Consider the following 12788-nt stretch of genomic DNA (forward strand, 5'->3'; position numbering starts at 1 on the left):
TTCCTGTGACATGAACCGCCTCTGTGTGCAGCAACTTGTCCACAGCGACACCTGGCGGACAGTGCTGAGAAGTGACCGGCGTCCGCAGTGAGCAGCATGGGAGGAATGCGCATACTCATTGCATGCACACATGTTCGTAGCACATGCTTGTCATACTCATGCCATGACACAGTCCTTGTTATGTGCTGTGTAAGCCTGATGAAGCTGATAGAAGAATAAAATAATGCTGGTTCTAATAGCTGGACCCAAGCCATTACTACTATTGTTTTGAATAGAGTAGTGAAGGGTGCATGTATACCTTTTTCTCAATTTGATACCATATAGGTCCTGGTGACTATTGCAACTGATCAGAAAATGATATATATCTTAAAAAAACAAGGGTTAGACTTGTGATTATAGAACGCACAGTTACCAATAGGCACCCATGATCAGTAACATGCGGTAAGCATAGGGTTTTGCGGGCATTAGAAATCGCTTGTGTAGGCATTTGCCTGCAATTGGAAGCAGTATATTATTCTATTTAACTTGTATATGGAATTGCATCATCCATGTAAGCGGTTGGAGAGGTTACCTGCTCTTGGATGCTGCATGTAGTGTCGGTAAAAAACACACAGCAATGCTATTGCAAGTCCTAAAAAAGTAAAACTTTGCCCATGCCTCTGAAGATATTTAGTCATTATGTCTAGCACATGGAAGAGCCTGTAAAAAGCTGCAGAGGATCATGTGTGGGTGGGGTTGAATTTTCTTTAGTTGGAAGGTGATTTGTTTTCAGCCTGCTGCCAAATTAGAGAGACAGAAAGTAGCACAAGGACATGTTTAATGCCCAAAAAACCTTTCGTTTAAATCATATAAATTCAAAATGCATCAAAAACTGAATTTGCAATGTCCTAGAGATTGTAAGACCTTTGCTCTCTATGGGGTCGCTGCGCTTCCTGCACAGTTGCAATATGCCTCTGCTGGGTCAGGCCAACCACTCTCCAATCAGCAAAGCTCACGCTCCCCAGCGATTATACTGCTGTAGCTCTGACAAAGCAGGGGAAATGTAGAGAGACCACTGTTTCCTCACATAAAGCACGAGAGTTCTGTGCACTATACTTGCAGGGAAAATGATTTTCCACATAAGCTATACAGAATAAACAAAACATTGCTAGATCTCGCCACCACCCTACCTGACTCCCGGACATTACTATTGACCAAGAAAACTGCACATCATAGTGATTATTATTAATAAACAGGATTTATACAGCATCATCATATTACACAGCACTGTACAATAAATAGGGGTTGTAGACAGTGACACAGGAGGAGGAAAGGGGCCTGCTTATGGCTAAAACAGTGTTTCTTAACCAGGGTTGCTACAGAGATTGCTAGGGGTTACCTTGAGCAATGAGCAATTTGTGCCCCTCAGGTCAGTTTAGGTGACAGCAATGATCTTATTGGCGATCTGTAAGGGTGACATTCTTCCCACCATGGTAATGTACTTTGAGTTGTGAATATAGGTATTATAGCAGGGGTTCCCTCATGTTAAAAAGGTGGAGAAATACAGATCTAAAAGTAAGCCAAGTGAAATGTTGGACCTTTGCCCATACAGAATGTCACATATTTGGCTATATGGGACATAACAGGGAGGGATGCATATGACATGAAGACACCTCTATGTGCCTGCACTTTATACCAACTGGCAGTTCCCTGGTTATTGTTTTAAACTACCAGCACTCACAAACTAAATGTGCACACATCTCCTGTCTTACTGAATAAAAGCCTGCTAATGTTTGCATTTGTATGAGTCACAAGGCATCTCAGGCACACTTGTCAACATGCTGAAGTTTCCAAACAATGGCAAGAAAAATGTGATCTATTTACTGATGTTGTCTGAGTAATCCATAATTACAGCTGCTCACGGCCACTCAGTGCATTTCCAGCAAGGTTTTATTAGTGTTGTCAAGCAATCTACAACATTGTCAAATACATATGGTGAGTACTACAGAAAATAAACAACTGAATGATAGAAATGACTGTAAATAGATACAAGATGTTTTCTTGGATTGCCAGATTTTAAAAACAAACAATAACTAAAACTAAAGCTGCGTACACACTTCCAATTTTTGTCGTTGGAAAGGATCTTTCACGATCCTTTCCAACGACAAGGGAGTGCACGATGCATGAACGGTGCTGTACATACAGCACCTTCATGCTCTATGGAGAGGGGAGGGGGAGAGCGACGGAGCGGCACCCTGCTGCGCGCTCTCCCCTTCCCTTTCATTAGGATCGGCTGTCGTCCATCGTCCGTGGATCCGGCAGGTCGGTCGTCCGGACGATGGACGACACCGACTGTACACACGGCAGATTTTACACGGCAGATTTTACACACGGCAACTCTGAAATAATAGGAAACACTTAAGCTACGTACACACGTCAGATTTTTATCGCCCGATAATCGGCATCGGCCAATTATCGGGCGAAAATCTGCCGTGTGTACGTAGCTTAAGTGTTTCCTATTATTTCAGAGTTGCTTTTTGCACTCAATTGATAAGAACTTCAGAGACCTGCAAAGCATAACACAGCTAAGCCCCGTACAGACGTCTGGTGGACATCAGGTGATTGTCATTGAAAACAATCTTTTACGACCGGTTCCAGTGTCTGGGGTAAATAGGGGATGCAGATAACTAATATGCTTAATAGACAAGTACACAGAAAAAGATGACAACCCTACACAACAGAGCTTACAATCTAAAATGAAGAATAAAAAAGAGAAACCATTCAAAGACAAGATTCATCCATACTATTGATCCTAGTGATCATTGTGCCAGGAACAGATAGTAATGAGGAATTCAATGTTTCTGAGTTTACACAGAGAGCAAGTGAATATAAAGCTTCTATTTGAGGAACCATTTGTGGTGACATCAAGAGAGAATACTTCCTCGTTCTGAGAGGTCTGCTCTTAGGCTTATTTAACACAAACATATCTGCTGGCAAGTTTGTGCTGAACTCACGCATGCCATCAGTTACTGAATGGTAATTGCTAGGTCATCAGCCCCCAAAAATGTCACACATGCTTATGATTTTCTACTCTTCCAGTCATTAGAAGTGATAGGTCGAACCACAGGACCATGCTATGGATGCTTCAACAATATTTTTTTAGCACGTCAGTCTGCTGTCAAATTAATTTCAGATTTCTACTTCATATAGTAATTTTAATGGATTAGTGATCTAAATAAACTGAAAAATAGTCTGGGCGTATCAGGCCTTACTTGCTGTTGTGTCCATGGAACAGAAAGTAATTGGAAATCTCCTACATAACATTTGAAGGCTTGAAACTTTGTCAGGTAGCTGACATGGCAACTTTGACATTTACCACCAGCCAAATTCTCTGAATAGAACTGTTTTGAAATTCAGTTTTTGTACAGTTACAATTTCACAGTTATTTTGGAAAACAAATCCTTTTTGTATTTTAACTTCTCTCCTATATAAATATTGTGAATATATAGCAAACAGAAAACTTATAATTTTAATATTACCCACAAATTTGTAAGCTGGTGTGTGATCTGAATAATGTCTGAATCTTCACTTTGTTTGGTGGAAATGACACTTATAAATGGGCATTTTCCATATATACTGACAAGATAAAGAGAACTCTAAAGAGAAGGTTAAAGTCAAAATCTGGTTCAGAGATGAGTCTCAATTCTCTGTCTTAATTTATACATAATGAAAACAACCTAGATTTGAATAGAATGTTGAGAGGTTAAATTCAAAATGTATATTGCTCTTTATCTCCCTATGTACCTTCTGCTAGTTCCAGCAGCGACAGAGTCAGTGCCATCAAGCGTTGGGATGGACTAAGTATGGCCCAGTTCTAATTGGCAAGCTGCAGGCATATGAATCAAAGCAATTACCATGTTTCCTGACACATTTCTTCATCCCACAGAAAGCACAGCCTATATTTTGCTGTGGAATTACAGCAGTGCAGATTTGTTGCCACCCCATTTCTAAGTATGCTAACTGCTGCAGGCATGTGCTCATACACACATCCATTTCTCAGGTGGCAGCCTTGTGCCTGCTGCCTTGCTGAATTTAGCTCTGTATGCAACGGACCTGACCTGTGCTCCGGGATCATTTGATTGTACCATGATCTTAGTCTTGGATCACCCACCTGTTCCCCCTTATATGTCTAACTGTTGATGGCCTTGGCTTGCTCCTGGATCTGCTTAGTCTACCATTCTGTACAACCCCTGCCAGCATGCTGCTGATTCCTTCCACTTGTTCCTTGGCCTGTCTCTGCTCTGAGATTCTGTACCCCATTTACCATCATGCGTACCCAGTTTTCCCTGTGAGGACCGCCAGATTATCAAGAGAGGCTACCTTCATCACCTTGAGCATCCACCAGCTCCATGACACCATCACAGGAAGCTGGATGAGGTGGACTACGAGTAGTAGAATCAACAGATATTTGTCAGATTATGCAGAAGGGGCTAAGAAAGAACTGGAAGTGCAGATGCACTTCTATTTAAGTTTTGTTTTCCTGTTTGAAGAGGAAGTGTTTTTTTTCTGTTTCTTCTTTTATTTAGCAATGTTTTAGAATCACTCTATATACACATGTTTTCTAGGATGCTTTTATTGTTCGTCATACATACTTGTATTCTTGTTAAACAATAAACAGCATTTTTAATGGAAGGGTAATAGTTTTACCAAAACTATTATTACCATAACAACTAGGCATGTTGTACTGATATTTTTTATGGTAAAAATTTCTAAAGACCATGCAGATGAGTGACTGCAGTAATAACCAGAGACATAATCACTATATTTATAGTATTGGTGATTTGTTGCTAGGAGGTGATTATTCACAGGTAACAGGCCAGCCTTGTACTGCAGCTTTACTTCAGGGCACGTTCTGACCTATAGAAAGAACAAGAAATCCTATGCGGCACCTGCTGGCTGGCACTTTACCAGCCCCTTGGCTGCCCACACCACAGCAGTCAGCCATACTACACCATTAATTGCTGCCCATATTTATTCTCTATTGTCAGCCACAGATAAAGACTACAGGGGCAGCAGTTCACTGGCATTAGTACACACATGCAATAATTGTCATTGGAAAATGAACAACTAATGACAGATCAACAATTATTCACGATTCAAAAATAATCCACCAATAATGTACACACACTAGATACGATATGAAGTGACGTGTACCAGAGAAAGTGTACCGCAGAACCATTCACGATGATAGTACACACAATAGTGAACAATCATCGCCCAAACGGATCCGCCGGGACAGTTTGCAGTGACATTCCTTGTTCATCAGCGTCATTGTGCACATTTTTTGTTGACGATTTTTGAACGATGGGTTGTTAATGGTTCAATATTTCAGAATTGATTGTTTGTGCCATAAACCACATGATGAGCTTAGAAATAATTCCCAATACATTACTTTGCTGTTAGCTTTGATTTAAACACATAAAATTAGTTAAAATCCATTAAAATGGTTATGAAAACAAATGAAACTACTGGATTGATTAGTTTTATATTCTAAAAACTGCTTGTAGGATAGTAATATAGTTTGTGGAACAATGATCAGAAACAATACCATGTGCTCCTGTATACAGACATTAGGGGATCACAAGGATAAGCACGGTCCTGCACCAAGCACATTAAACAGCCCAGCACGTACAGACTACGTGAATGGGAGCCAATCAGATCAAGCTTAAGAATAAGCGCTCCTCCCCACCTTTCCTGCACGATGCCGGAATGTAAGCGGCTCTATGATTGGTTAGAACATAGCAACCATCGTTTCCAATGTAAACAAGTGGACAGGTTATGTTGCGGTCTGAGTATGTAATGAGAAGTGTGGGAGAAGCCGGGAGTCCGCTCTTGTGTGCATAGTCTGCTACCAGGTCAGATCATTATATTGTCATATCACATAACATGTTATATAAGCTGCCTGTATGCACATAATATACAGGTGTGTGTAAATGTCATGACACATGTACAGAAATGACATTCACCCAGAGAGGGCTGATATATGTGCAGAAACCGGAGAAGTATATATATATATATATATATATATATTAACAATGGAGGGAAAATGAGCACATAATGCAGATGTTGCCCATAGTGATCGTTCTTTACAAAATAAAAATGGACTCAATGTTAACATATGAGCAGTAAAATGATACTTAATGTCTTGGCTGCAAGCAATGAGCCTTACCTTTATGTACGGTGTACAATCTGGGCATTGTGTTGATATGAATAACACTGGGGATCGCTTTTTTTGTTGAGATCTTACACTTGTTTTTTACTGATTTAGGGGTGGTGAATCCAGAAATGACTTTTTGATGATTTTTTGATATCACATCCAAATTTTACATACAATGAAAAAATTATGAAATAACTTGAATTTACTGTTTATTTAAATTTCTTATGTTCATACAAAGGATTTGTTGTTACTCTATGATTTTTTTTGTCAAAATGCTTTGGAGATGTGTAAACAGTGAGGGGTAGTTGGCCTGGAATTGGGTATTGTAAGAGCTTGTTAAACCATGGTAAGGTTCTTATACTGTATGTGTGTTGTAGTGTGTTATCACTAGGGAAGGGCTGGGAACTGTTAGCTTTAGGCAAATACAACCATCTGAGCCCCAATGCCCTGCATATACAATGAAGATTTACACTGATATACAATGAAATACAGAATGAAAAAAAGAACGTATCGATTTAAGCAGTTTGAAATTGAGAATTTACAGACAGCATACAGGACTTGGCAGTGTACAGCAGGCAATGTACAGCTTGGTTTAAAGAATGAAGCACTGTAGAGTAGGCAACGTACAGTGCTGCCTAAACAATAGTGCACCGTGGAACAAAAAATGTACAGCCTGGGCAAACAGTTCTCCAGGACTCATGCTCTGTTACATAAGATTTTCTCAGTCTTGGAAGAGTGACCACCCCCATTCTGGACCTGAAAAAGAAGAGGGAGTCACTGTGATATTACGAGGCTGAATAGAAGACTACAGATAAAAGATGTGAATATTATTTTACACATGAAACATGAAAACATGTTGAGTGAACAGGATTAAACATTTATCAAAATTACACAAATTATGCTCTGTGTATGAATGATTGAACAAATCCATGTGGGATCCACCCCATGGTTTAAATTGCAGAAAATCTTTTACATGTATGCCATTCATTTGGTCTTCTGATCAAGTGATCATTGATTTGTAAAACAAATGTGCCCACACATAGAGAACCTTACGGATTTGAGAATCTAAAAGACTTGCTTGTGTAGTCTTAAGAAATGTCTGATGCCTTTGTACCCTGGTGCTGTTTAAAAATAATACCTTGTTAACTTATGCAAACATGTAATATGATAACATTAAGAGGAAGCATAGAACATGTACTGTATATAATTACAAATGTAAATGTTCATATTTATTTTTTTATTTATTTCTAGATGCTTTGTTAAAACATTTCTGCTATCTGGAAAGGAGTGCCAAAAAAGTTTCAAGTATGGATGTAATGACTCAAGTTTCATCATTAGTTTGGCTGAAGTCTCTTGGTCTCAAAAGAAAGAAGCTCACACTGGCTAAGATCCTAGCACAGCTTGGTTTCCAGCAAAGAGAAGGTACCATCCTTTCACTCGACAATTAATCTGTAATCAAAATATCAATCACAACCCAAAAAAAACACATTTTTTAATTAAAAATATGTAACAAAACACTTTTACTGTAACATTTTTTGAACTGAATTTTTATTCAACATTTTACTTTTACTTGAAACAAGTATAAACATAGCAATACAGATATGAGATCAATACACAGAATGAGAACTGCGTAGTTTGCAAAAAATGAACAATGGTAGCATAACTTCAGAATAATAAACACAATCCCATACAGTATTGGTTGGTGATAAGCAAAAATCCAATAAATACAGGGCAAAAACAACAAAGAATAAAAAAAAACATTAAAAAGGACAACTGGGTGACCTTGGGAGAAAAGTGGGGAGGGGGCCCGGAGAGGCTGGTGGGGCGATGATAGGTGAATGACCCACAATATCAGATATTCAAACTAATGTTCTAAACCTGTAGTTTAGAATAGTAAGCATCCCAGTTTGCCCAGATCTGTTCAAACTTTTCAACATTGTCATTGAGAAGAGCAGTGAGATACTCCATCAAACAGACTTCCTGAATGCAAGTGTATAGATTCACCATAAAGGGAGGTAAAGTGGATTTCCACTTGGTCGAGATCAGAGTGCGAGCTTCTACCAAAATATGGATAGTAAGTTTGCAGGTAAATTTGTCCCCTGAAGGGCAATCTCAGAAGGTGATTAAGCGGATCTAGTAAAATCTGTTGTTGGGTCACCTCTCCAAGTAGCTTAATAACTCTGTCCCAATAGCTCTGAATAATGGGACAAAACCAAAAAATAAGCTCCAAGGTCCTTCGCTGGGTCCCGCATTGCCAGCCAATAGTGTCTACAGTCAGGAACAATTTGTGCAGCCCATCTGGTGTGTGATACCACCTAAATATGATCTTATATAGATTTTCCTTGTAAAGTGTGCATAATGAACTTTTATGTGCCGCCTCCCAAATTTCTGACCACCCATCTCTCTCCAGGGTATGGCCCAAAATGGCCTCCCAGGTACCCATATATGCAAATTTGCCAGAAACTGCCTGTGTGGACATATGGAAGAGTCGGTTGATGGAGGAAATGAGACCCTTGAAGTATGGACCATCAGCGCATCAGTTAGGATTTATTAACACTTTAAAGCGTACCTATACTCAGAATTTTAACCTACTTCAGGCATCCTGGGCACTCCTTCTACGCATGCCTGAGCATCTTGGGCATGCACAGAAGAAGCCTTTTTGCTCAAAGAGAAACATTTGCCAATCTCACACATGTGCAGTGAGATCGGCAAATTTTTTTTTTCATTCTACGTCACCCGATCTCGCACCTGGGTCAAGTGACGTAGGATGAAGAACCATAAAGAGACGAAGAAGATGGCGGCGCCTGGAGTGCTGGCTCTGGGACAAATGTCGAGATGACGCAAGACCAGATGCCGGACACCCCCGGAGTGATCGGTCTGCCCTGCAGGATTGAGGTAAGTGTGTTTTGTTTTTTTGAGTATAGTTCCTCATTACTGGAACTGTATGAAACATTTTACCATGATCAGGAGTTGGAGAAATATTGTTATAAGCACAAAACCTGTATATGAGCTGAGCATGAAGTGCTCTACTGAGTGTACAATCATAGCCAACTAATACATTGTGAATGGCAGCTAGCAGGGTGTTTGTACTTATTAGAGCTCACTCAGCAACAACTGATTGAAGATGCTTATCAGAGTTTTTAGCAAGATTTGAGCCAAGCTGAAGCTGGTTAAACTGCTGCCGAAATCTGCCTAAAGTCAATGAACTGCTTTTGTTAGCTACTTCATGCTTACATCTTGTTCCACTTCTGCACATTGACTGTTAATAGTACACAATACCATCTGACAGTACTGAATTAATAAATTCTATGAAACACCTACTAACATGGCATTGTTTGCATTGTAAAAACAGTGTTAGGGATCTGTAATTAACCTGCATGGGGCACCAACAATTTTTCCAGCATTGCCTACTATATTCAAATGTCTTAGCAAAGATCAACGGAAGTACAGTAATAGAAGACAGCACTCATTTCGGTTGTTGTTTAGGAATAGTATGTATGTTTTATTTTCATATCAGCTCACCTGCATTATATTATTTTTGTTGTGCAGACTATGTTAATAAACTAGGACGTCCGGTATCTTCACGGTATTCTAATGGACTCTTCCGACAATATAATAGCAATGGCAAAATATACAATGTGAGTGAATTTAATATATAATGTTACCATACAAAACAGGTATGTAATTTGTCTCTGATAACTGTGAAAATCAATGATAAAGATAGTTACAACTAATTTACTTAGATTAAACTCCAGTCTTACCTTCACTAATTCACAGTTGTACATTTATTGTACTGAATTTGTTTTCTGATTTTACTGAAAGCTGCCTCATTTCCTAGCTTACATATATCCAGCATCATTTAGCCTTTTTTACTTTTTTACATGGGGGAACCCTTGAAGTATTTTTCAGGTTTTTGGAGTACCCATAATATAATTACTGTATCTACAATTCATGGTACATGAGCATTGTGGTCAGTGAGAAGAATGCTTTTAACACTGGTGGCCAGTGGACACCCTTACAAATGCCCAAAAAAGATTATTGGAGATAAACTGACCTAAGAGCTAGCCTGTATGTAGTAGTATAGTATTATCATGTGCATGCTGCCATGAAGATAGGTGTACCAAGTTATATTTTATATTATCTATTCATAGATATTATATTGTAACCAGATCTTTTTATGCAGTAACTGATCCCATTTTCTATACACAAAGTTGACAGCAAAGAAAGAAGAAGTTGTACAGAAGGTTGAATCTCTCACAGAAGCTATTGGATTGTATAATCAGCGACTGGATTGGCTAAAGAGTTCAAGTCGCCTTGTGTTTGGTGTGATCCAAGAACAATCCATAGGCATTATTCTAGACCTAAGTACAATCTCCAAAATACGGTATGATTTATGCCGGGATGCCTTATGTCTTGTTATCAGAGAACAAGTGGCACAAATCTCCAAGTTTAACCTAATTTGGTAAGTGAGATTATAGTATACAATAACTGTTCCTAGGTACAAATGTGTTTTTTTTTTAAAAAAAAATAAAAGACTTCCCAGAAGAATTTGAATAAAGAAAATTTCTGCTTTCACTGCACATATACTCATTTGGTTAGGACATTCAAGGACATAGATGTAACTATTTCTTTACCTAGTGTACCTTTGAACAACATTTAGGGATTTATTTATAAAAGTTTAACATTTTATCCAAAATCTACACACCTTTCACGTGTGATTCAATTAGACATTGAAATTTTACTCATGATATATACATTTTCAAATTGAGTAAAAATGAGTAATTATGGGTAAAAGTTGCATGAATATTAGGTAAAAAAAATAAATAGGCCCTTTAGTCTAAGTCTCCTTTAAAGTTGGAGTAAAGTAATATTTAAATTATGCACATGCACTGTAACAATAGGCAATTCTGATACAGGCCTGCTTTTGTTTGAATAAATAATCTGGAAACCTAATCTATTCTAAATCCTAAAGTCTTTTCTATTCTTTGTTTTAGTTGCAATACAAGTTAGCTTGGTTTCTAAGATAGAAAGGTTTGCACTTCATGATGTAAGGATCTCCTCAGAACAAGCAGGCTGTAATTTGTTGTACACCCAGCAATAGATACTATTATTTATACAGCCTTAATTATCACTTTACTAAGACATTTTAAATTATATGGTTATATTATTGAACATTGAATACAAATTCCATGCAGCAAGCAAAACCAATTCTTAAAATTGTATTGCTAACCAGGAAGCACACAACTGTGCTAAAGGCAGAACATCCACTCCATTTCCTGTATTCTAAATTCAGTGTAATCTTAGGTAGACAGATTTCATAAGATTTTTTTGTGCAACTTCCTTTTTTTCTTTTTTAGCTGTGTGAACTCTTACATTCAAATTTTTAAATTTTAATTGCTGGCTGTGAACATTTTTAGTACTCACACTTTGTTTCATTCAATTTGTGTTCGGGAATTCCTTTCCTCGCCTTGTTAAGGCTTTGTTCCCACTAGCATATTGCAATAATGTAGGCATTCACACGCAGACACTTGTGCATTAACTCAATAGGCCTTATTTATTAAAGTTCTCCAAGGCTGAGGAGGATACACTTTCTTTAGTGAAGCTGGGTGATCCAGCAAAAACTGGAATGGATCGTTACTTTTAAGAAATCCATTCCAGGTTAGCTGGGTTGTGTTTAAGGGAATGTTAGATTCCCTATTTTATAGATTTAAAGTCCTAAGTGTTATTGTATTCATATAAAGTGTTGTTTTTTATTCACTCCTAACTATCTATGCTTTGAAAGGTAGACTGTAAAAAAAGACAAATGTGTCTAGCAACTTAAGAACTTGTTAATCAGTTATGGCATGTTTTGTAGGGTCTCTCAGGAACCAGTGAAGTGGCGTCAGAAAGTTACTCACGTCACACAGCATTCCGTACAGCAAGCTGTAGAGTGGATATGGAATCTTCAGCACTCTCCTGTGGTCAATGCAGATAGTGCAGCTGAAGCTCTGTCGGAAGCCCTGGATGACCAGGTTGTAAATGTGCTCATATAAATACATAGACTATTTCTTTTTAACAGTTAATTATATTGTAAATTGTATGGCATATTCTGTAGTAGTGTGATCTCATAGTTATGAGGTTAGATCAATTAAACATAACATAAGATTCAAATAACAAGTGTGGCTTTTGCAATCCACAGCCAACTTGAAATGTGATTGCACACATACCTGTATGAAATTGTTATTTCATAGCAAAGACCATAGTGACCATATTTACCAAAGTGACCATATTTCATGAATTGTGTTCCGTGACAGAGCAATGATGTAATACATTTTGCCAGGTAAACAACTCAAGACATGTGCTTTGATATTAGCGTTAAGCGTTCCAAAATGCATTATTATAATAAAAAAGAAGAAGAAAAACAATAATATTTAAATGTTTTTAATGTTTTTTTTATCTGCTTGCTAATTTAACATGAAGATGTGCCCCTCTTTTAGAATTGCCTTGAATTATGTGCCAATGTGTCACTGTGATGTTATATTTCCAAACTTAGAACAAACCCTTCTAGTGAAAGTAATAGACAATGTTCTAATAATATTTATTTTATCTCACT

The 12788-nt window shown here is 38.0% G+C and overlaps 1 protein-coding gene across 1 annotated transcript in view; it reads left to right on the forward strand.

Annotated features, from left to right (window-relative positions):
- The first annotated feature begins 5813 nt into the window (after nt 1-5813).
- Nucleotides 5814-12788, forward strand: part of VWA3B (von Willebrand factor A domain containing 3B) — a 76219-nt gene continuing 69244 nt past the window's right edge. The window contains exons 1-5 of the mRNA XM_072402458.1: nt 5814-5894; nt 7448-7618; nt 9746-9834; nt 10408-10658; nt 12051-12207. Coding sequence (XP_072258559.1) covers nt 7504-7618; nt 9746-9834; nt 10408-10658; nt 12051-12207 — 612 coding nt within the window. The 5' untranslated portion in view covers nt 5814-5894; nt 7448-7503. The remainder of the gene's footprint in view (nt 5895-7447; nt 7619-9745; nt 9835-10407; nt 10659-12050; nt 12208-12788) is intronic.

Source organism: Pyxicephalus adspersus, chromosome 1 (assembly GCF_032062135.1).
Source record: "Pyxicephalus adspersus chromosome 1, UCB_Pads_2.0, whole genome shotgun sequence".
Taxonomy (NCBI): domain Eukaryota; kingdom Metazoa; phylum Chordata; class Amphibia; order Anura; family Pyxicephalidae; genus Pyxicephalus; species Pyxicephalus adspersus.